General features: G+C 51.3%; 1 protein-coding gene across 7 annotated transcripts in view; it reads left to right on the forward strand.

Moving 5' to 3' along the window:
* The window catches only part of TNIK (TRAF2 and NCK interacting kinase), a 168,962-nt gene that overhangs the window by 110,227 nt on the left and 34,450 nt on the right, over window positions 1–24,285 (forward strand). For 4 of the 7 annotated variants that reach the window (XM_075418324.1, XM_075418326.1, XM_075418331.1 and 1 more), the window contains 7 exons: window positions 338–416; window positions 4,670–4,845; window positions 6,455–6,521; window positions 7,441–7,645; window positions 17,033–17,143; window positions 17,618–17,704; window positions 19,697–19,897. In XM_075418324.1, the coding sequence (XP_075274439.1) occupies window positions 338–416; window positions 4,670–4,845; window positions 6,455–6,521; window positions 7,441–7,645; window positions 17,033–17,143; window positions 17,618–17,704; window positions 19,697–19,897 (926 nt within the window). The remainder of the gene's footprint in view (window positions 1–337; window positions 417–4,669; window positions 4,846–6,454; window positions 6,522–7,440; window positions 7,646–17,032; window positions 17,144–17,617; window positions 17,705–19,696; window positions 19,898–24,285) is intronic. The other 3 variants (XM_075418327.1, XM_075418329.1, XM_075418325.1) reach the window with 2 other exon arrangements.

A 24,285-nucleotide genomic window follows, 5' to 3' on the forward strand; every position in this document is an offset into this window, starting at 1 on the left:
CACAGAATGGTAGTGGTTGGAAGGGACCTCTGTGGGTCACCGAGTCCAACCACCTGTCAAAGCAGGGTCACCCAGAGCAGGCTGCACAGGACCGCGTCCAGGCGGGTCTTGAAGATCTGCAGAGAAGGAGACTCCACAACCTCCCTGGGCAGCCTGTGCCAGGGCTCTGTCACCCTCAGAGTGAAGAAGTTCTTCCTGAAGTTCTCCTGCCCTGCAGCTCTTGCAGCTTCAGAGGATGCTTGGGTCTCCGCAGTTGGGTGTGAAGGCTCTCTTTCGGAAACCCGGGGGGTCTGCGGGACGCCGTGCCGTGTTTAATGCCTCTTCTTGCACCTTGCAGCTCTCTGTGACATGCATCCCATGAGAGCCCTCTTCCTCATCCCCCGCAACCCGGCCCCGAGGTTGAAATCAAAGAAGTGGTGAGTCTCTTTCTCAATCTTCAACGCCTGTAAGAACGTTTCTGGAGCAACTTGTTTCTGTGGCCCAGGCACGCTGGGGACTTGGTGTTTATATAGCTTCAGGGGTCAGTGACAGTCTCCAGCATCGCTCTGGTGAGTGCAGGTTTGGGTCTTGATCTCCTGCGGAGAGGCAGTTTGGTCTGAAGGGGTTGCTCACCATGGGTTGGAGGGCTTCCTAGGTAGGCAGAGAGGGGAACGCTCTCTAACGCTGCCATTTCGCAGCGCAGAGTCAGCTTTTCCAAGGCAGTTCATGCAGCCTGAAGCCAGATGACACTTCGCTTGGCTCCCCTTTCTTTCCAGTCAGGTTCCCTTTTGAAGTGGAAACATGTATCCAGGCCAAAAAAAGGGTAGTTTATCTTGACTGCCCAGAAATGCAGAGATTTGGGCTTTATTTTAAAATTTTGCAGGAAAAAATACATCACTGTTTTGAGAAAAAAAAATTAAAAAAAAATAAAAAAACCAAGGCGTGCCAATAAAAACCCGTAGGAAAAGTGTTCCTGAAGCCCAGCAGATGTTGTTTTGTTACTGTCTGTTCTGTACTGATGGAGCTGGAGTCTTTAAAAACACTCGTCTTTACTTTGTGCTGTTTGCCTGCCCCAGGTTCAGCAGTGGTTTGGTCAGGCAAGATCTGCCAGATGTTAGAGAGGCAGCACTGCCCCTTGCTCCCAGATAGGCTGAGCTCACGGAGAGAAGGTTTGCTTATTCCTTGAAATTATGCTTACTGCCTTTTTGAAGATGGTGGGGGGGATGAGAAAAAAAAGAAAAAGAAGAGTAGGTACTGAAAACTCTTGGTGCCAAAGCAGCAGGTATTTTGTGGTAGGGAGAGGAGTGAGAAGGGCTTGGAGTCCTCTGCGTGAGACGCATGGTGGTGGGGTTTTAGGAGCAGCCCCCTAAAAACTCACCCAGGCGTTGTCAGGAGGCATCTTCATTTTTTCAACCTGATCATCAGCTGCTCCAGTACCACACCAGGAGGAGGGGGACCTTTCCCGGCTGGCTCTTGCAGAGGGTGTCAAAGATGCTCGCTGTCCTTGCACATCCTTCTGAGGATACCATTAGTCAGTTGAGAATATAATTTATATGCTTGTTTTCTGCCAGATCACCAGTCTTCTGCTTCATTATGCTCTCACTGCTACAGCACAAAATGGATTGTACGACTTTAGAGTTTATTTCACATATAAAAAGTTCTGTGCATTCAGCAAAGGCTTCCTCAGCCTCCTGGCAGAGGGGAGCTGACGAAAGCAGGTTTTGGGCAGAACATTTCCCCATCTCCGTAAGGTAAAAGTGGAGCTGAGGTGGAAGTTGTATTTTCTTCCCTGGTCTGAGATACCAGAATGTCCTTTGTGCAAGCCGGGGTGTTGCGTGGCACCACCTTCTCCTCGCATGGCTGGTGGCTGTCGCAGGTTTGCACATCTCGTGGTGGAGAACCGTGCTGGTGTCTGCTCAGGGTCTGCTGGTCTGTCCAGGGCTGCGCTCCCGTGGATGGGATCCCAGCTTCTTTGAGACAGGGATTGCTTTGGGAGTTCTAGTTTAATGAAACTCCAGCATCGAACCCCTCCAGGGGAGGGTGGTGCTCATCTGGCCTCTGCTACCCTGCCACGAACAAGCAGGGGTCCCTGGTCTCCAGCAGAGCTGGGACATGTGTACCACACACAACTCAAGCCTGTGTCCATCTTCCCAGCTTTCACTGCACTGAGAGACTCCAAAGGACCCAGATGAAGCTCCAAGCCAATACGACTCCACCAATTCCTTAAGAGCTTTTTTTTTTTTTTAGCATTATTGGTGGGACACTGGGCAAACTTGCTGTCCTCAGCACATTTCTCAGCTGGAGTTTTTGAGCCCGGCCAGAACAGGTCCTGGAGCTCTGCAAGCCCAACCCAAGACGGCTGGAGATATTTGACGGGGCTTTCACGGTGGCTCTGTGGCAGCCAGTGGTTTTCACAAGCACAGATCACAAGAGAAAAGCAAAATGAAGAAAGGTTCAACTTGAACGTGGAGTTCATCCTTGCTTCTGCGTGCAGCGAGACATGGAAGTAGACAAAGTGGGCAGACCATCTTTTTCCTTAGGTGAAAGAAATAGCGAATGACTGCCAGCACCTTGGAGGGTGAGTCAGGGAAGGCTGAGGGAAAGCAGGCACGGGAGCTGCCCCGAGTCAAAAATCCCAGAGAGGAAAATACTTCTGTTGCCTACTAAATCCTTGAACTCACTTTTAAAATAGTGCTGTGTTCCTATGAAATGAAGGAGTCTTTGGTATCATTTTCTTTCCCAATTAAAACCAGCCAGCAACAAAGCTTTATTTTCTTCTTCCTGCGTTTTGCAGATAAAATGAACGTGAACTTCAGTGATGTCTTTCCCATAAACACTCCCCAGCCCTGCCTTGGGAGAGATGGCAAAACCTCTTTGTTAACGAGGTGATATTTGTGCTTTGATACCACTTTTCATCCAAGCAGCTGCAAAGACTTTGCAAACATTGATTTAAGCTTTGCAAACCCCGGGAGCTGGACGAGCCCGTGGTTTGTGAAGATGGGCTGACCTGTGCCCAGGGAGAGGAGGAGATGTGTGATGGGGTCCTCCTGGATCAGAGCCTGGGAGAAAGCCCTTGTCTTCTGCTCCAGCCCTGGTGAGGGCTGAACTGTGCTGCTGGACAGCCTTGGTTTTTTGGAGATTTCAGGAAAAGCAGAGGCATGAGCTGGTCCCTTTCCATAGCTGCTCAGCCGGCTCAAGGATGCAAAGATATCTTAGGGCATCGCAGGGCCCTGGGACCCCCATCCCTGAGAGACAGACAAACCCATCACTTACTGGAGGATAACATTTTAGTTACTTCACCTCGACCGTATTTGCGGGTGCTCTGGACCACACACACAGGACTGGAGTCTCTCCAGCTGCACACCGACAGGGGAGAATCATATTTTAGAAGTGGAGTTTTGTGAGCGTCGCATGGATTTGTCTCTTCTGGAATACACCAAGACACGGGGTTTCTTGAGGCAAGGTGGGGAAGGAAGATTTTGCTCGTTAATAAAGCTGGAGGGAGGATTTAATTGGATCCAGTAGTGTATTTTATTTTTGCATCTCAATTTGTATGGATTAGCACTTGAAAGATAAATCACTTTTAGTCTGACAGCTTAAAAGTAAAATCCCTAAAAGCTGATTGTTTTACTTCTAATGCAATTCTGTAGTATCTGTTGGCTTCTGACATTAATTTACACTCATTTTCCTATTTGCTAAAGCAATATAGGGTATAGTGGCCTGTCAACATCTTTCTTGCTTGTAAATCCCTGTTCTCTTGGGTTTATGATGTGGTGGAATTAGTTCTAGGAAAACTTCCGCTGTGCAGCACTTGAGACGAAGAGAAACTTGTTTATTAAAGACTGGGCTGAAATTGTATTGGCTGAGATTATTGAATTTAACTGTTTGTGGGAAGGTAGGCTGTGAGGAGGGGCTGGGCTCTGCCACGCACAGCTGCCTTCCCACATCTGTCCAAAGAGCACATCCCATTCGCCTGGGTCCGTGGTGGGAGGACTGGGGCATGGTGTCCCCCAGGACCTGGTGGGTCAGTAATGCTGCTGGGGCTCTCCTTGAGAGAGCATGGAAGGGCTGCAGGCAGCGAGCATCGCCCAGATGTTCTCTGAGCTTTAACAAGCCATGTCGTGTAGGGTGGACAAATCTAAAAAAACCCCACGAACGTAGCTTGTCCCACTCATCTTCAGAAAGGTCCGTCTCTTGAAACACTTCCTGGGACCATAAAATATGAGAAAAAATCCATTAAGGAATTGCATTTACATCTGTGTGCGTTGTCTCTTGTTTCTACCTGCAGTTTCACAGGTCAGAGGGAAGGGAGGAGGAACACTCCCTTGCATTTTCTTGGTTGCCGTGGGTGACATCTGGCTTTGGTGATTCCCTGGTCGTAGTGATGGGTCCCAAAAGACTCAGCAGAATGGTGGTTTCTCCTAATTGCACCAGGAAGGCGTAGATATGAACATGCATGGGAAGAGTAGGAGAGGATGGAGTGATAGAAGGCACGTGTGATGGTGCAGCTTTGAGACAGTGCTAAGCATCAACAGAGAGGTCATGGGAATCCTCTTGGAAGGCTGCGTCTGAGCAAGAACTGTGTAGCAGCCAAGTAATCTTCTCAAATACCCACAGGTTTCTCACTTTGTAATATGAAACTGATACATTTACCTGTTTTTTTGTACCTTCCTATTCTGTCCTTGGCCAGGTCTAAAAAATTTCAGTCCTTCATTGAGAGCTGCCTAGTGAAGAACCACAGCCAGAGGCCAACCACGGAGCAGCTGATGAAGCACCCCTTCATCCGAGACCAGCCCAACGAAAGGCAGGTCCGCATCCAGCTCAAGGACCACATCGACAGGACTAAAAAGAAGCGAGGCGAGAAAGGTTAGTGGAGAAGAAGTGCTCCGGGCAATCCTTGACCTCTGCTGTGCGCATGGAGACTGGTAGGGTAGACCAAGGTGCACCCATGTGGGCGAAACAGATGGGGAGAAGAAGGGTTGCTCGTGGTCTCAGTACCTGTTTCCCTCATTCAGATGGCTAAGTTTGTTCGCAAACTGGTTGAGCTAAATAGGTGTGGTCCTTCATGTGATGGTTTTGAGGTCAAATTATTTTGTTTGATTTGATTCCTCTCAGTCATTGAAATGAAAATATGTATCCATAGCAAAACAATCAGTGTTCATACAAAGCCTACCAGTTATTGTCATGAGAGTTAATTGGTGTTTTTTAATATTTTTTTTTTCTGGTGAAAAATGGTGTCTTTTTTGTCCAAGTGGTTATTTCCACATGGAACATTTCAGCTTTGATTCATTAAAATGTGTGTATAAAATTTACGTCTGCATATATACGTACTGGCGTGTGGGAGGGAGAAGCTGCTAAGCTGAATTTTTCCCAGCTCACGTATTTCATGCCAAGTCTGTTGATTTACGTGACATTCACGCTGCACCAGCGATGAGCAGAGTTGTGCAAACGAACATCGAGATAAGACCCTTGCCCCAGAGCAATTCCGTTGACTGGGAATAACCTATTAAATGGAATGTTTTCAGTGAACTCTCCAGGCCCTATCAAAGTCCTCTGAAAGGAAGATCAGATAGCTGAAGAAACTTGTTGAAGTATTCAGCTGCTTGTGAACTGAATTTTAATTTGAAAGCTCATTTGTAGATTCCAGCAGATTAATATGTTGCTATTTCTCTTCTTATTGGTAGTAGTATTAATTTTTCATGCGTACCTTCCAGCCGCTTGTAATAGATTTCACTACAATCAAAACAATAAAACGGGATCCCAGTGAAGTAATAAATGTGTTTAGTCTGGCAAATGAAGGTTGGACCCTAGAGATGGAGAGTAATTGGATAAATGCGAGCCTTCCTTTTGCTATCATTCCCTTCATCCGATAAAGGTGATATCCCAGTAGAAATCGCAGTGTGTAGCACAACATTGCAGCTGGGCTTTTACGTAGATGTCTTCATTGCCTGGAAAATATATAGATTTGCATAGGAAAAGCAGATGTTTAGGGAGAGAGGAGTCCACACCTTCAGAGCCGTGGTTGAATCCCACCGTCCAGGGCCCATGGCTTCAATAGCTTGTGGTGCACCTCCCTTGGAAGAACCCTACTGACGAAGAGGGCCACTCTCTGTCTTTGCTGTATGGGGATAAATTCTCATTTTACGGACACCCCCATCTTTGTGCCGAGTGTCTTTGATTGCTGGAGGCCATTGCCTGCTGTGCTGGTGCTGCCTGCCGTGCTCCGGCTGGGACCGCAGCCCTCGTCCCAGCCAGCATGGGTGTGCAAGGTGCCAGCACCCAGGGAGACCACCCGTGCCTTCCTGGCCTTGCAGCCCCCCGTAAGAACAGAAAATGGAGAGAAATAATGCTGCTTACTCTTTTCAATCTGAGTAAAAGAGAGTTGTCTGTTCTGCCATCGGAGCTCTGGGGTTTTCAACCACTGGAAAAACAAATGAGTCCAGCACAGGGCACTGATGAGCAATTCTGTTCCTAGATGAGACAGAGTACGAGTACAGTGGAAGCGAGGAGGAGGAGGAGGAAAATGACTCTGGAGAGCCCAGGTAAGAATCAGCACTGCATTTCTGCACTTAGATCTCGCTAACTCTGTAGAAAATCATCTTGGATTACAGGCTCATATGAACTAGAAATGGAAAAAGGACAGTTTGAGCACTCTGTCCCGTTCCCTGGCATATTCCCTCTGCTAGCTGGTGTGGGTATAAACTGATGCTGCAGGTCACCTTGGCCAAAGCTGGGGAAGAAGACCGGCTACCCCATCACCCGTGGGATATGCAGCACGGCGCGATGCTGTCATGGGAGTGTGGGTATTTAGATGTGGAAAACATGAGGCGAAATTAAAGAAGATTCTTGAAAATGCTGTTCCTCACATCCAGGTGTGACTCCTTACTGCCATGTAACTTTTCACCATGAAACCTCCCTCGTGCTGCTGCAAGCGTGCTAGGGCTGGAACTTTCTTTGGTGATATTATTCAGAGCTGTTGTAATTAGTATCAGGTTATTCCATTATTTCACTGATATAATGTAGTATTTTAATAGCTGGCAGTGATTCATGCTAAGTGTGCTTTGTGAACAGCTAAATATAGTGTGTGCCGCTGCAGCACAAGAGGCTTTGGTTAGAAACTTAATGTAAAGGAAACCTTTAACAAATAAATTACTGGTGAGCTGTGAACAGAGCGCTGTGTCTGCTGCCCAGTCCCAACACTGGTGTTCCCCCCCCCCCCCCATCCCTCCATCCGCTGCTGCCCAAGCACTGTCGGGTGTTGGGATGTCGTTGGGGTGACGGGGAAAGGGGCCACGTTGGAAAATGACCCAGAACTTCCCCTGGCAAGAGGACTAAGGATGTGGAAGGGGATCTGGTGGTTTAGCAGGCATGCTGGTGATGGGTCGACAGTTGGACTTGATGGTCTTAGAGGTCTTCTCCAACCTTAATGATTCGATGATTCTGTGCTTCTCTCCTGTGCAGCTCCATCCTAAACCTGCCCGGGGAGTCGACGCTGAGAAGGGATTTCCTGCGGCTGCAGCTGGCGAACAAGGAGCGGTCGGAGGCTCTGCGCCGGCAGCAGCTGGAGCAGCAGCAGCGGGAGAACGAGGAGCACAAGCGGCAGTTGCTGGCCGAGCGGCAGAAGCGGATCGAGGAGCAGAAGGAGCAGAGGCGAAGGCTGGAGGAGGTAACTGGCCAAAGCCGAGCAATGGGCTGGCAAAGGCTGTTTCGGGGCAGAACAGCGGGATTTCTGGTAGCAGGTCCCAAGTGACTGTTCTCAGCCTGGTTTAAGAAGGTCACGTCCCAACCTCTCTGGTCGGTCACCCCAAATGTTTCATTACGTGGGATGAACCCTCCGCTCATGCTTTTTGCGTAGCAGCCTCCAGCCACTCTCCTCACCATAGTAAGCGTTGCCAGCTCTCATGAAGGGAATAGAGCTGGTTTGCTATAAATAAACCCTTGAAATACCAAACTTAAAGGGATCCCTGGAACTACCAAGCAGAGTTAGCTCGGTATTGGGGTGATAGCTGTATTCACTTGAGCTGTGCAAAACTTACTGGTCCAGGCGTCTGTGAAGTTTGTTGTCGTTATTTGCTGCTGTGGACTGTTACAGCTGAGAACAAGCTGAATAGCTCCGTTTGCTCTTTCCCCAGATCCATGTACCGCTTGTGTCCCCTCTAATCCCCAATTTCAGCTTTAGTCCTTCCAGTGCCTGCCAATTACAATTTCTCTTGCAGGGGAGGGGCAGATGCCTGCCTGACTTGTGCAATGATCCATATGTGCCCCGCAGCATAAGATTTCATTACCCTTGTCTTAACATACCAGCTACAAATCCAATCGGTCATAAAATTATCCACCCCATTTAAAATCCAGCTGCAGGATTTGACCGGGTGACTTTGTCCCTGAGCTGCACAGCCTGGCCGTGTACTCTGTAGAAAGTGCTCGCTTTTGGTTTAGCTTCTGGGTCTTGGATTGCAGAAGTCCACCAAAAAATAAGGGGGCTTTTCCCCTGCTCTTGGGTTTTTGGTGGGGTTTTGCACGAAGGCACCCATCACCTCGCACTGAACTCATCCCAAGCATCTGACTTGAAGGGTTCATACGTTAAGGGTAATTAAATAAGCTTTCCGAAGAGGGCACCAATATGTCTGAAAAAAAGACTTGCAGTAAATGGGCTGTTGGAGCAGCCACCCCCATAATTTGCGTTTAACCTGGCTCTGTGTGCTGGGTAATGCCCCCAGGCCAGGGGCGCAGACGGGAAGGAATTTCAGGCAGCTGATGGTGTCGATGATGGTACAGCCCCTCTTCGAGGTGGTCCTCTGAGCCCCTCCGGGGCAAAAGCCAACACCAGTAAATCCCAGACGAAGCATTTTTTCAGTCTGGTAAATATGTAGGTCTGTCGTGTTGTCAGAGCGCAGAGCGTCGCGTGTTCAATACGTTGTAGGTCAGGCTTTGCTCACGTCCTGCGCCCTTCCCAAAGCTGGCCAGCTGCTCGGAGAGAGGACAGGGTTTGGACAGACCCTGAAATCCCTGCCCCAGTAGAGCTGAGGACTGTCATAGGGAAGCCTGGCTCTACCTTTGTCCCAGTCTGCTCGCTGCAAGCAGTACAGGAGCAGAACAAGGGCGGAATAAAAGCAAACACCAGATTAGCCGCAATCCTGTAATGAGTACAATGCTTGTCGCTGTATTAATGGGTTCTCTTCACATAGAAGAAAATTGTTCTCTCTCTTTGCCGCTTCCCAGGCAGGTTTTGAATGGAGGGCTAATCCTCTCGCTCGGCTGGCAAGCTCTTCCCCGAGCCATGCAGGCACTGCCTTGCGGTGCCGGGAGGAGCACAGACCCCAGGCTCTGCCGGTCCCCCGTCCTTTCCCTCATCTCATTAAAAGCTAATGCCACCATAGCCAGGATTTAAAATCAATGCTGCTGTTTCTGGTGGCTCTAACAGCCCCCTGGGCCGCTTCACCCATTGCCTTCTTCCCAGCTGCCTTACATTTTTCAGACCTAAATGGAAAAGGAGAGATCTGCTGGGGAAAAGCTGGTGAAGAGGCATTTTCACTCTCACAGAATCATAGAATCATAGGTTGGAAAAGACCTCTGAAGATCATCGAGTCCAACCATCAGCCAGCATCGAGTCCATCGAGTCTAACCTCTCCTGCCATATCAGAGAGCTGGGGAAAGAAGAGGCATCCTCTGCCCTCGCCAGCACAGGTCCACCAGCATGACCAGCCCCACAGGTTTAGCCAGGGTTAGGGCAGAGCGGGCAGCTGCGTGCCGGTGGCTGTGGTGGCCCCAACAGCTTCTCGGGTGCCTGTCTTCTCAGGCCCCTCTAGACAGGTTTAGCTTCACCTGCATCTCCAGCCACGGAGCGAAATGTGCTCTCCTCACTATCAGACACTGTTTGCACGGGAAGCAAGAAACATAGCCGAGTTGCTATGGTGAGGATTAAAGCAGGAGTCCTTGAAGAGGTGCAAACCTGCTGTTGCAAACGTGGTGAGTTGTGGCGGCGGTTAGGAGGGACGCTCCCCAGCGCGGCCAGCCGCGGCTTTGCCGGCTGCGAGGTGTGGTGTATCTGCCGTGGGCAGCTGTAGGAAAACCAGAAAAACAGTAGAGGCAGGGATTAGCAGGCAAAGTTTCATTGCTGGTGCAGGGAGCGGGCGAGAGGAGCCGCACAAGCAGCTTCGAGCATCCTCCCCTTGAGCTGTCTGCTCCTGGAGGAGTCCGAGTGCCCGGCCTGGGGACGATGCTGCCTCTGCCCGGGGACACGGGGAGGGGTTTGTACCCCCAGGCTGTCCCACTGTTTCTAGCACAGCCAGCCAGTGGCGGGTACAGTTTGGTCCTCATAGAATTATTAAGGTTGGAAAAGACCTCTGAGATCATTAAGTCCAATCATCAACCCACCACCACCGTGCCTGCTAAACCATGGCCTAAACACATTTTTTGAACCCCTCCAGGGATAGGGACTCCACCACCTCCCTGGGCAGCCTGTTCCAATGCCCGACCACTCCTTCAGTAAAGAAATTTTCCCTAATATCCAATCTAAATCTCCCCTGATGCAACCTGAGGCCGTTTCCTCTTGTCCTATTGTTAGTTACTTGGGAGAAGAGACCAACCCCCACCTCACTACAGCCTCCTTTCAGGTAGTCGTAGGAAGTCTTGATGTTCTTCCCATGTGTTCTGGGGCAGGAAGCATCTGATTGCTGGACAGAGGCAGCAAACAGCGGCTGCCACAGCTGTGCCGAGTTTGGTATCGCTGCCCAGAGGCACCCAGCATGCTCCATCTATGTTACTGCAGGTTTGTTCCAGAGAGCAGTGCTGCTCCAGCTCTCCTACCCATCATCACAGCACCCGAACCCTTCAGCAGCAGCCAGGCTGTTCCCTTTTGGCCTCTCTGCGTTTTCTCGTGCTAGCTTTGTCCTGGCATGAGTTGTTGACTCCTGGCTCTGGATTTGTTTTGGTTGATGGGAACATGGTTTCTTCCATGCTTCTTTATGGTCTGACTAAGATGGGGTGTGCCTCCAATAGGCAGTACTGTACCAGCAAATCTCTGGGAGGAGAGACCAGTGGAAGACTCAGGTTACTGTATTTTCAAAATAAAGTCGACCTTTAAAACCAACAGAGCATCCGGGACAAATAAACTCTTGAAGCTGGTGGCTTTTGGGGCTCCTAAGTCAGCCCGTTGCGTGCTGCCACGCGTGTTACCGTGTTTATAGAGAGCTCTGAGTCATAGCGAGACACCGTGGAGATGCCCAGGCTGGGCGAGGCCGTCAGCTGGGTGCCAGCGCAGCACCCAAAGGACTGACTTCATTGGATGCCAAGCTCAAAAACGCCTGGAGTGAATTTGTACTGGCAATGCACAGCCAAAGAGCTGGAGAAAGGCTGTTAGTGGGATAACTGGTCCGTTCCTCTGTCAGAGCAGACCTTCAGTAGATTTTCTGGTGGTTTTCCAATCTTGTTTTTAAATACTAGCGGGGGTAGAGCTCCTACCTTTTCTGTTCCCTCACCCAGCAGAGATTGTAATGAAGAAATCCCGTTTTTTCTGTCATCTTGATCTTGCTAAACCAGGATTTCTTAACCTCTCATGAAGTACCTCTCATTTTAGGGCCTTTTGGGGGAAATCCACCATCTCCCAATGTTGCTCTGGCAATAGCACTAAATGCAGGTGTAAAAAAGTCAAGTAAAGAAATCTGGTGGTCTCCTGATGCACCTCATGCTGCCCCCGAGACCTGCTGCCATCCTTAGCGTGCCTCCTTGCATCCGTCGCACACTGGAGTCTCCTTTTTCAACAGCTGACCCATTTCCTTCTTTAAGGCTGAATCTTCGTGCAGGCAGCCGGAGAGATTTGGGTTTGCAGCTGTCTCTAATTGCAGTGGACGTAAAAATCCTCAAGCTAGCTTTGAAACCGGGACCTTCACAGGAGTAGAGTTGCAGCTTTGTTTTCCCTTGGGCAGAAAGTTGGTCTCGTGAATTCAAAATGTGCACCAGAACTAACAGCACCACCCCCCCAAGTTAGAGAATTAAAGATCAGTAGATGAAATAGCACTAAGGAAAATATTTGTGTAATGTAAAAGGGTGTATAGGCTTGACTATATTTTAATTTTTCCCTGTATGTACATATATGAGAGATATATAGTTCCCTAATAAGCCCTCCATTTGTTGCTGGCACAGAATGAGCCTTGCTGTGCCAGTTTAACCACCGAAACTCCAGCTGAGCTGTGGGAGTAATGCATCTCCCGGTCAGGAGCGTTAGGGATCCTGCGAGATAAATCTCTGTGCAGACCCCTTGGCAGCAGTGGGCAGACGCAGGCAGGGAGGGGTCTGCATAACCTCCTCTTTCTGCTGTGTTGTGGGTTTTCTTCCTTTCTAGGTATAAACCGAGGGTCAGATCTTTATGGGGAACGTAGAAGGCAAATCTCAGCACCGTGTTGTTTGCGTGTGAGGTTTTATTCAGTGCGGATATAGAGCTGGGTGTTCAGGGGATAAAAAATCACTGCAGCTCCTGTGTGTGTTAACCAGCAGAAGACTGTCTACTGGAAGCTCTTGTAAAGCAATGCAAAAAAAATCCAGCAATTAATTATAGATAAACCTAGGCTAGCTAAAATGGTGGTTGTTATTTTCTTCTGCACGTGGAGGTGTTGTATAGCTTGTGGGGACATTTTCGTGAAGACGACAGCCTCCTCGCAGTAGCACGGTACGTGCGGCACTGCGGGGGTCCCGGCAGCAGCCCCCTACCCATTTCCAAGGAGAGCTGCGTTACGGCAGCTCCTCTAGCACCGGCGTGTGCTCAGCCTTATGTCTCTCTAGTTTTTCTTTAGTTAGAAAGCGTGCAGAGCTCGTCGTTTCTGAAGCAGGAGCCTTTTCCTGCATGGAGCGTCCCTTCACAATGATCCCGACTACAAGCTCCTGCAGTGGTTCAGAGCGTGTCAGATCCCCGTTTTCCATGGTGGGAAGTTCTGACCCAGTTTCTCTGCCAGTGGGAAACACCTCTCCGTGCTCCGGTGCTTGGTGTGTCAGGAAAGATGATGTTCCAGCCACAGACCCTCTTTCCCTGGTGGCTCAGATAAATGAGCCTGTCACAACAACACAACCATCTACAGTATTTGTTTTCATTTGTCGCTTGGAGTTCCCCTTCCACTTCTTCGCTGGCTCGTGCTCGTGTTTGGGAGCGGCAGCCAAGGTTTCCAGGAGCCTCACCTTGAGAGTGTCAGTGTCCCTCCAAGCTCGCCAGGGTCACGGGGCAGCTCCGGCTCGCCAGTCGCTCGTAATCCTGAATGCGCCTGATCTAGCAAAGTGAGCTTGCTCCTTTGAAGTCCTTGTTTCATGCCAGGCCTCCAAGGGCCTTCCCACCAGAGGTTTCGCCTTCGTATGTCTTCCCTCATCAATATTTTAAAACCTGTCATTTCTAGTGCAGGGCAAAGAAGATCCCATTCTGACTTACAAGCAGCTACATATAGCTTTACCTGCAGAGTTATATAAATGCAGTCCTAATTAATTGGTGCTCTTGCCTTGCATGAATAATAGATCTGGATAGTGTAAATACACACAGTAGTTTCAGGCTTGGAGAAACATGGGAAGTGTGCATTCGCAGTGCGAGAGGGAGGGCAGAAAACAGGGAGAAAAGGAGGCAAATAAAGAGAGGTCTTTGAATCTCTCCCTTTTCTTTTTTTTCCTTTCTACGTGTGCTTCTCACACACGGTTTTCAGCTGCATCTCGCTGATCTCAATCCCTGCTCAGACAGGGTCCCTGTCATCCTGGCACTGCTCGGCACTGGCGTGAGCAGAGGTGGAGGGGAGATGGGTGCATTGCTGGAGGCTTCGCCCGCCGCAGTGCCAGGTCCTCTCCAGACGTTTGCCAGCTGCTGAAGCGGGGCTGTGCTGCTGCCGATGCAGCCCCGCGCTGCTGAGATGCTGGCCTTTAGCTGGAGGTGCTCGGGATGTGACCGTGACAAATGACTTGCTTATAATGTGACCTGACAAAAACGCTGCTGAGCTGGAGGGAAGCTCTTCACTCCTGGCCTCCATAAATGTATGTATTGCATCCCGCTCACAGCCTCAGCCCAAAGAGCCTGGCTGCGGCAGGGTGCAGAGGTCCTTTAGATATCCAGAAGATCATCAGGCCTGGCTTCCAAAGAAAGCTGTGCCTGGGGGGCTCAGTTCCTAGCTCCTGGGGTTAAATAGGCTTTTTTGTGTGCAAATGGGCTGCTGGGCGCATGGTGCCCTGGAACGATGGTGGTGTGCTGCTCCCTCTCTGGGAAAAAGGCTTTTGTCCCCTTCCTTGGAGGGGTTTGGCTTTGTTCGCCTGCCGGATTGGCAATAAAGACCAGTCGGGTGGTTTTTAGTTAAGAAATAGCTGTAGCATTCAGGGCCTCGCCTCCTGCCAGCCAAACCCAGCCTACACAAGCACTTTGTGCTTTATTCAGCAGCGTGCTATTTTAACTGAAAAACCAGTATTAAAACCCACCCCAAACCCAGAGTGATACATGCTGTGATTGGAAGCTCGAGGTAACGTGTATTCAACCCGTTTAGTCAAAGGATCCGTGCTCCTGACCACACGGGAGCAGTGACCATCGCCAACGGCGCTCATCGGAGGAGGTCAGGGAGCGCTGGCGAAACCAAGAAATCCCCTGCCTAACCCTTACTGCTGCAGTCACCACGTCCTGGTGGCGTATCCTCTGCAATTCCTAGTACAGAGTTCAAAAAAACCTACAAAGCAGCCCTGCGTTCGCGTTGGGCTCAGTGAGGACAGGCGTACGCGCAGAGTAACACATGCGTCCCCAGCTTACGTGGGCAGTGCGAGCGGCTGCGCCCGGCGTGGGACACGCCGGAGTCTGGAGCTGGCAGGTTATTTCAGGTTGGGTGCGATTTTCCTTCCCTGAGGCAAGTGGGACGGCGCTGATGAATATGCCTAGAGGTGGCACCGAAGCCGTGCGGCAGCTCGAGCCTTGAGCTGGAGGAAAGCGGCAGCATCCCTGTGCAGGGTGGCTGTGGGTGTTACCGGTGGACGGGGAGACAGCAGCAAGACAGGCAGGGGCTCCTCCCTGTACTGGAGTGGAGGGGGTGTATTTAAGTGTTTGTTAAAATATCTATGTGTCTGTCTATAGATACAGCTATCTTTATAGGTGTCTAGCTATAAAGATATTTATAGATATCTAACTTTAGGGAGATACATAGAGAGATAGAATGGAATATAGAGTAGAATATAGAATAGACATAGAATTATAATATCTGTAATATATTATCTAATAGAGTAGATCTATCAGATACCTATTACAGATATATATATTAGAGATGGCCCTATTGTATTAGATGTCTATTATAGAGGTAGATCTATACAGACATCTGTATGATATCTCTATAGATAGATATCTATAGTAGGGCTAGACATCTATGCAGGAGGTACGTATATAGATATCTATCTGTAGATAGACATAGATATCAAATCCATCTGTATATAGAGTGCAGGTTTGCTGCAGAGCAGCATCTTTGTCTCCAGATAGCCCCACTGGCCAGCTGGGCAGAGCCACGCAGCCAGCGGTCGGCTCCAGCCCTCCGTGTGATGCAGCTCACGGACGGCGTTGCCAGCCCCTCCGCTGCCTGCCTCGCCGCCGCGGTCGGCTCAGCTGCTCTGTGTCGGCAACGGGGCAAAAAAAAAAAAAGAGGAAAGAAGGGGGAGACAAAAGAGGACTGGGTTTGTGCATCAGTGCATTGCCTCCCCGTTAGCGCTGCACGGGCGTTGCTGCGCCCGGCGCATACGGAGTTATGGCAGGCTGAGGAGCCTCGGTAGCCGATGTTGGCATCCGAGTGCCCTCTGCCGATGCGCCGGCTGCGGGGCTGCCGCCATGGCTTTCCCCAGGACGGGAGAGCGGGGTGCTTGGGGCAGTTGCAGGAGTTGTGTTGGGTTAAATGCAGGGGTTGTGAGGGCTGCGGGCGTCTCCTGGGTGCGCAGCTTGCCCCGGACAGCTGGCAGCAGGCTGTAGGTTGGCATCACCCCAAAATGCCTGGGGTTGCTGTCGGCAAAGGTGCTGCGGAGCCACGCGAGCAGGGATGCCACCCAGGAGGCAGAGGGCAGGGGTGGCCTGCGACGGCGAGGGAGGCCCCTCCACCCTGCTCATTTTGTGTTTCGAAAGGGAGACCCTTGGATTTGGGGTCTGCTGTGTTAGCCTCTGGTCTCAGCAAGCGTAAGAGGGACTACTGGAGAGAGTACAGCGGAGGGCTACGAGGATGAGGAGGGGACTGGAGCATCTCTTCTACAGAGAAAGGCTGAGGGAGCTGGGCTTGTTCAGCCTGGAGAAGAGAAGGCTGAGAGGGGACCTTAGAAATGCTTATAAATATCTGCAGGGTGGGTGTCAGGAGGACGGGGCCAGACTCTTTCCAGTGGTGCCCAGCGACAGGACAAGGGGCAATGGGCACAAACTGAAGCAGAGGAAGCTCCAGCTGAACATGAGGAAGAACTTCTTCACCCTGAGGGTGACGGAGCCCTGGCCCAGGCTGCCCAGGGAGGCTGTGGAGTCTCGTTCTCTGGAGATATTCAAGACCCGCCTGGACGCGGTCCTGTGCAGCCTGCTGTAGGTGACCGTGCTTCGGCAGGGGGTTGGACTAGATGACCCACAGAGGTCCCTTCCAACCCCTACCATGCTGTTATTCTGTGAAATACGTTCTCCTCTCAGCAGGCAGCAGCTCCCCCATCACCCTCCCTTGTCCTGGTGGGTGGGTTTGGGGCTGAGACTTCAGTTCCCCGTGAGTGATGAGCTTGTACAGCTCCCAGGGTGACCCCCCCTGCGTCCGGGCACTGGTGAACCCCACAGCCAGGCACGCTGGTAAGTGGGGACTGTGCACTGCCCACCTGGGTCCACCTAGAAGTGGGAGAAGAAACGGGTCCGGCGCTGGCTGGGAGGATGCCGTGCATTCTCCATAGCCGGTGCCAGGCACCAGAGCGCGTGGGGACACAGTGGGATCGACAAGCCCCTCTACCACCCCAAACAGACCTGCCTGCTGGCAGGGCATCTCCTGGGTGCCGAAAACCCTGAGTGGCGGCGGAGGGGAGAGGAGGGGGGTGCTGACCTGTGCCTGTGCCCCCACAGCAGCAGCGGCGGGAGAAGGAGCTGCGGAAGCAGCAGGAGCGGGAGCAGCGGCGGCACTACGAGGAGCAGATGCGGCGTGAGGAGGAGCGGCGGCGCGCGGAGCACGAGCAGGTAACCCGGCTGCAGCGCCGATTCCTCTTCCTCGAGTCAGAGGCTTCCCTCGTAAGCGCTCCTATTTTTTGCCACTTGAGAGCAGATCGATTAATTGTTGACGCCGCGTGTGTCGCTTTCCACCGCCGTGATTTGTTTCCATGTGGATCCACTTGCTGGCCCGTGGGTGCGGAGACACTTGATGCAGGCTGTTCCCACACGCTGGTGCCCAGGGCCGGGTTCTGTGGCGTTCCCGGTTAACGTTTGCCATTTCCCAGTGGTTCGCACTCTTTACCCTCAGGGGTCCCCTGTAGAGTGGCAGACACCCGGGGGTCTTTGGGCGGGGATGGAGGGTGCCCAGGCTGGTCGATCAGTGTCTGCTCTAGGGTGGGATGGATGTGGGTGCCCACCTCATTCTCCTTCCTCTTGGGAAATACTGTCTCTTTTACCTTCTCTCTCTCTTTTTCCTTTGATCCTTGCTGCCCTTGCCTCCAGGAGTACATCAGGCGACAGTTAGAGGAGGAGCAGAGACAGTTAGAGATCCTGCAGCAGCAGTTGTTGCAGGAGCAAGCCCTACTTCTGGTAAACGGGAGGCCCCGGCCGCGCTTGCCGCTTTCTGCCCGCGTCGCATCCGCATGTGCCCGCACGTCGCCCCGCGTGCCTCCTGCCGTGCCGAGGCGTGGGAGCGGGGGGAACACCTCAGCTCCCCCACCGCCGCTTCGGGCCGGCTCCCCTCGCCGTGCACGCCTCTGCCATCGCACCCCGCCGGCAGCATCGGCACGCTGGTGGCTTCGCGAGGGGAGCAGCCCTCTTCGCAGCCGCGTAATTCCGGAGGCTGCTGGCAGCATGCTGGAGCATGGTCGAGCTGTCGCGTGCCTGCGCCTGGCAAACCCGCCGTGCCACGCGGGTTTTCATCTTCCGAGTGATGGCTTTTGTTTTCATTTCCTCGCAGGAACGCTGTGTATTCCCTCTCATGCTGTTTGCATTCTGGATATCCTGTATTTTTATTTAATTTGTTTTTGAGTTACCGCTTTTAATGCTGGTAGCTGTTACTGCGTTTTCATTTAATCCACAGGGATTATTCTTTTTCTCTCTTGCTATTATTTTTATTTAGGGAAAAGAAAAACTGTTACACAAGCCCTTGTCTTTTGAAAAGGACCTTTCAAAATTATTTTCTCGTTAAACTTCATAGAGCCGTAGGGATTCAGAAAGACCATACAGCTGGCTCTGCTGTGCAGCCCTTCATAGAATCAATCACAGAATCATAGGTTGGAAAAGACCTCTAAGATCATCAAGTCCAACCGTCAACCCAACACCACCATGCCTACTAAGCCATATCCCGAAGTGCCACATCTACACGTTTTTTGAACACCTCCAGGGATGGGGAATCCACCACCGCCCTGGGCAGCCTGTTCCAATGCCTGACCACTCTCTCAGTGAAGAAATTTTTCTTAATATTCAACCTAAACCTCCCCTGATGCAACTTGAGGCCATTGCCTCTCCTCGTATGACCAGTTACCTGGGAGAAGAGACCAACACCCACCTCACTACAACCTCCTTTCAAGTAGTTGTAGAGAGCAATAAGGTCCCCCTTCAGCCTCCTCTTCTCCATACTAAACAGCCCCAGCTCCCTCAGCCGCTCCTCATCAGACTTGTTCTCCAGACCCTTCACCAGCCTCGCTGCCCTTCTCTGGACACACCCCAGCACCTCAATGTCCTTCTTGTGGTGAGGGGCCCAAAACTGAACACAGTACTCCAGCTGCAGCCTCACCAGTGCCGAGTACAGGGGCACGATCCCCTCCCTACTCCTGCTGGCCCTTCCTACAAGCAAAAAATTGGTCCTGCAGGGAACTCAGCCTCAGCTGAGTTTTGTCTGACCCGGTGGTATATGGCAGCGCGTTGGGTTGACTCTTTGTTCTTCCTGTCCAGAACGACCTGAGGAAAGCCAGTGGTAACCCCTGAGGGGACGGCAGAGCCCTGGGGAGGTCTCGGGGTGTGTCTGTGCCGATCCCGGCAGACGAGGCAGTTCACTGGCCCCAAGTGCTGGCGCCGGGGTCCCAGCTCTGAACTTCCTGGCTCTGCCCTCCCAGCCGCCTCTCCACCGGGATGCTTTACAGCTCCGCCCCAGAGCCTTACAAATCAATGAGCTTTGCCAGACAACAGCTTTTCAGATACTTTTCACAAGGGCATGTAGGGATAGGACAAGGGGGAATGGCTGTAAACTAAAAGAGGGCAGATTTAGATTAGATATTAGGAAGAAATTCTTCCCCATGAGGGTGGTGAGGCACTGGCCCAGGTTGCCCAGAGAAGCTGTGGCTGCCCCCTCCCTGGCAGTGTTCAAGGCTAGGTTGGATGGAGCTCTGAGCAACCTGGTCTGGTGGAAGATGTCCCTGCTCATGGCAGGGGGGTTGGAAGCAGGTGATCTTTCAGGTCCCTTCCAACCCTTACCATGCTATGATTCTGTGATTCTATACTCGGGCCCCATTTTCCACCCAGGCAGACAAATCTGCGGGTTGCAGCCCTGCGTTTACGTGCTGGCCGGGCACTCGCATGACTGCGTTTCCTTCTCGGCAGGAGTACAAGCGCAAGCAGCTGGAGGAGCAGCGGCAGGCGGAGAGGCTCCAGAGGCAGCTCCAGCAGGAGCGGGACTACCTGGTCTCCCTGCAGCAGCAGCAGCAGCAGCAGCGGCAGGACCAGAGGCCGGCAGAGAAGAAACCCCTCTACCATTACAAAGAAGGGATAAATGCCAGCGAGAAGCCTGCGTGGGCCAAGGAGGTAGGCGAGAGCGAGGAGCGTGGTGGGGCTTGTCTGCATCCGCGGGGCTGGGCGCACGGCTCGGTCCGAAATACGTGCGGCAGATTGCACCCTGCTGGGTCGGCCTCCAGCAGGTGCCATTAGCGGTGCTGGAAACACTCCCAGTTCAATGCAGCGTGTGTGCGTCTGCGTGCACGTTTGTGCAAGCAAAGAGAGCGGAGGAAAGAGGTTTTTCTGTGATGGTGTGCGAGAAGGAGGAGGATGGATGCCTGCTGGAGGGGCTCAGCCATAGCTGGGGACTTGGGGACATGCCAGGAGTTCCCGATGCTCCATCCTGGCCCGTCCACAGGTCTGCTGGGGGTCCGGGGTGAACGCGGAGGGTGGCCGTAGCGGGGTTCCTTGCTGAGCACTGATTCCCCACAGTCAAACAGGGATCAGACAGGTTTTCCTCCCGTGTTCAGGGCAGTATCTCGTGGGGCTGCTCTTCTTTTGTGATTTCCAGGAAGGCAAGCCACATTGCTGATTTTCTTTTTCTCTCCAGCAAAAAGAGGGAATTGTTGTTACAGTTGTGAGATCTTGAATATTAATTATTGCCTGGCTGAATAGTCTTGAAAAGATCAAGATGTGCATTGTCTGCAGCGCAGTTTCAGGATCATGTGCAAACTCTTTCTCCTTAATCTCTTTGTGGTGGCTCCAGTAGGACTGGTGCCCATTCTTGCTATTAATTTTTCCAAAGTTCTTTGTGTTTAGTTGGTTTAATTTTGTAACCCTACTCCTGGGCAGAAGGATCCTTTAATAACTTGCCTATTCTTCCTACTAAGCAGGGTGACTGCTCTCCTGCCAGAAGTCTGGCACCCTTTAGTCCTGGCAGAGGTATGATGGGCATCCAACAAGTAGCTGTCTCCTGGTCTTTCCACTTGACAGCCCTCAGCTGCACCCACAAAACCTGCAAGTGTCAAATGCTCGAGAAATTCAATCAGCTGTCTGTTGCTAAGCAAAGGCCGATAATACGAACACTCCTTGGCCTTTCTAAACCGTCACATTGATAGATGTGGGTGTCAAAAACTTTTTTCACCTCTTTATACTTGGGTTTCTCCTTCATTCCATCCCAGTTTAGTCTCTAGAGTCTTTAGGTAGCAATGCGCCAGACAACATATTTTCGTGAAGTTGCAGCATCCTTCTCCGGCCCTTCCAGTGGAAGAAAAGGTTTGGTAAGTGGGTGTGCAGAGGAGACCTTCCAGATGTGCCAAGCCACCTCTGACAGGAGAGGCTTCCAGCCGGGTGGGGCCTGTGGCTTTGTGCAGAGCTGGGTCTCTCTGCTCCATCTGCAGAAGTGGTTGGAGTAGGTAGCAGGCAGGAAAAAGGGAGTAAACTCTACCTTTGATTGCCTGGTTTTAAATAAATCCTCTAGAACATTGCTAAAGTACCTCTGGCACAGTCTTCAAAACTACAACAAAGATATATAGAAAGGAATCTTATTCTTTGACTGGGGGGAAGGAGAAAGGTGCTGGCTTTAGCTTTCCATTTCAAACACAAAGGCCCATTCCTGCTCTTCCATGGGGGAGGTGTCTTTCTTTGATGCCGTCACTGGAAGCAGGGCATTGGGAACTGTATGATGGGAGGAGGAGCAGGAGAACGCGGCCTCATACCCTTTGCTGAAATCGTAGGGAAGGTGAGGTTTCCTGTTGTTGGGGTGCATCTCCAGCTTCCACCAGTGAAGTCTCCAAACCGTTTATTCTCTGCCTGTCTCACTCTGTCTGTTTTCTAACGAAATGCTCAAAGCAGCAACTGTGGCATCTTTCTGGTCTTGGGAGCAGTAGTTTGATGGTACTGCCTTGATGCAACACACTTGGGAACTTCCCGTAACTACTCCTCTTGCCTCCATCCCCTGGTTTATCTACTGCGTAGTCCCACTTTTGCACAATTCAGCTACTTTGCTGCAGATATTGAAGTACCATCCTTGCTGGCTAGACAGATAGACTTAGTCAGCCTACCATGGTTCTTGCTATAGTTTAGCAATTTCCGTACCCAACCCATGCATACTAATTTAACAGAAATATTGAGACTTTGTTTTCTTTGGGAACAAGGAAAAGACAAGTCTGGTGCTCAGCCTACAATTTCTGGAGGCTCTGCAGAGCTTACTGGGATATTTTCCGAGGATTTTGCATGATATCTCATACTGTCCTTGTTTTTATGCTCTGTGGTCTCAAGTCTTCTCTCTCAGGAGCTTGATCACAACAGCTGAGTTATCCTCAAGCTGTGCCCCTCTCTACTTTTCCTGCCTCTCCTTTATGCGCTTATTTTCCCACCTCGCTTGTCTTCGCATGGTGACTCCAAGACCTCGCAGATGCTGGGTAAGGCATAAAGGTGAGGCCGTGGCCATTCACATTGAGGTTCTGTCCCTGCATCCCCTTGCTAAGGGACTGGCCCGTTGGCGAAGACAAAGCCCTGGGTTAGGAACTGGGCTGTTCTGCACCTTTCATGGCTTCCCCAGAGCACAGTCAAGGATTTTTCTTTTTTGTGCTAAACAAACCAGTCTGATCAAATAGTCCCACCAACACGCAGAGATGCGCATCCCCATCTGCTGTCCCTTCTACTCGTCTTCTGGTGAGTGAAGGGTTGCCCACTGGGAGCAGACTTGGGGTATAACTTGGGTGCTGTCCCAGACCTGCCCTGTTCACCCAGGTGTGTTTCTTCTTGTGATCGAGGACTAGCTGGGCCTTTTTGGACGTCGTGCTGGGACCCTCTCATGATCCAGCCAGGAATGTGGCGTTAGCATCTAGGCAGTGGTACTCTAATTAGCAGTTCTCTCTGTTACTGACTCTTCTTACTGACATCTTCTATGATGCTGTGATTCTGTTACGGACCCGTATTTGCTAAGTAAAGTCATGCAGATAGCCGGGTCTAACTTCTATATGACCAAGAAGCTTGGTCAGCTGAAGGACGGGTTTGGGCGGGTATATGCTGGACGTGACCATGCATAAAGGAGAGGACAGCTTTAATAGGAGGTTTTCCCCGTGGTGGCCAATCCCTGCGATGCTTTCCCACAGTTCGGGGCTTCCCAGGGGCTCGGCTCTGCGCCACGAGCTGTGCTGTTCTCTGCAGCAGCCAACGCGCACGTCAGCTCCTCCTTCAGTCTCCATGGCTTTTACCCTTCTCTCGCTTTGAAGTGAGGTGTGAAAACATTTGCAGCCTTCCACTGGGACCTGCACAGAAGCTGCTAAGCATCTTTCCCGTTTGAGAGGAATCTTGAGTTTGGTTAGAGATGGCTGGAACTGGAGCGATGATGAATTCCTGCAGGGTTTTGCTGCTTTTTCCCCCCTCTCTGCTTAATGGTGGAGTCAGTAAGGCTGCAGAGAGTACAGTGGAGAGTCCCCAGAGCATCCTCTGCTGTGCTGGTGCAACAGAGTGCTAGCAAGGAGATGCTGGCAGTGGGAACACCAAGCGCCTTTCTCCTTCCCAGTACACAGACATCCCCATTTCATCACTCTCCTGCCTTCTCCTCCATGCAAGCCTTGAAGTCCTCCATAGTGACGGCTTGGCAGCGTGCCGCAGAGCACCTGCAAACAACCGGAGGACTCATCAGCAGCACCATCTCTGCCTGCTGACGTTCGTGTCGGGGCTTGGCTGATAAGCAGATCATAGAATCATTAAGGTTGGAAAAGACCCCTAAGATCACCAAGTCCAACCGTCAACCCAACACACCATGCCTGCTAAAGATGTACTGGACCGGGCCTGCGCCCCAGTGGTTGTGCTGCTGCTCCCTTGTTCAGAGGGAGTTCTCCTTCCTGCCCTGCTCTCTTTCCCATCCTTGCATCCTCTCCCATGGGCATCGCTGAACTGAGCTGTGCACGGCCTCTGCTAGCCGGTGGGCAGTGCCTGGGGAAGTCATGATGGCCTCTTAGGACATAGCAGTGGCCCAGGTGGCCCTGCATGAACTAGAAAGGAACAAGTCCATAACACAAATCTGCTACCTGATTTTTACTCTGACTCCTGCTCAGTATCTGAAAGAGGAGAAGGTTAATTTTTATGAATATAGTGGCTCTTTTGTGTCATGTAAATGTGTAACCACATTTGCTTGTGGTTCTTTCCGAGCAAACCGGTTTCATAGATTGCCTTTTAACATGACGTTGTACGTGGGGGAATCAAGACATGCAAAGCGTATTCAACACGTTAATGATACGCAGATGAAAATACACGTCAGAACTTGAGGTATTATAAATTCTGCATAGCATATGCTGCATGAATATCAATACACGCAGTCTAACTGCAGGAGCACCCAGATGGCACGTACGCCTGGGTTAGCTGAAACCACTGTATTTCCATCAGGAGTAAATGAAAGCGGTGGGCTTTGGGGTTATTTCTCTATCAGTGATAGTGGTTTTTTCCCTTCCATACACGACAAGGTG

Source organism: Opisthocomus hoazin, chromosome 4 (assembly GCF_030867145.1).
Source record: "Opisthocomus hoazin isolate bOpiHoa1 chromosome 4, bOpiHoa1.hap1, whole genome shotgun sequence".
NCBI lineage: Eukaryota > Metazoa > Chordata > Aves > Opisthocomiformes > Opisthocomidae > Opisthocomus > Opisthocomus hoazin.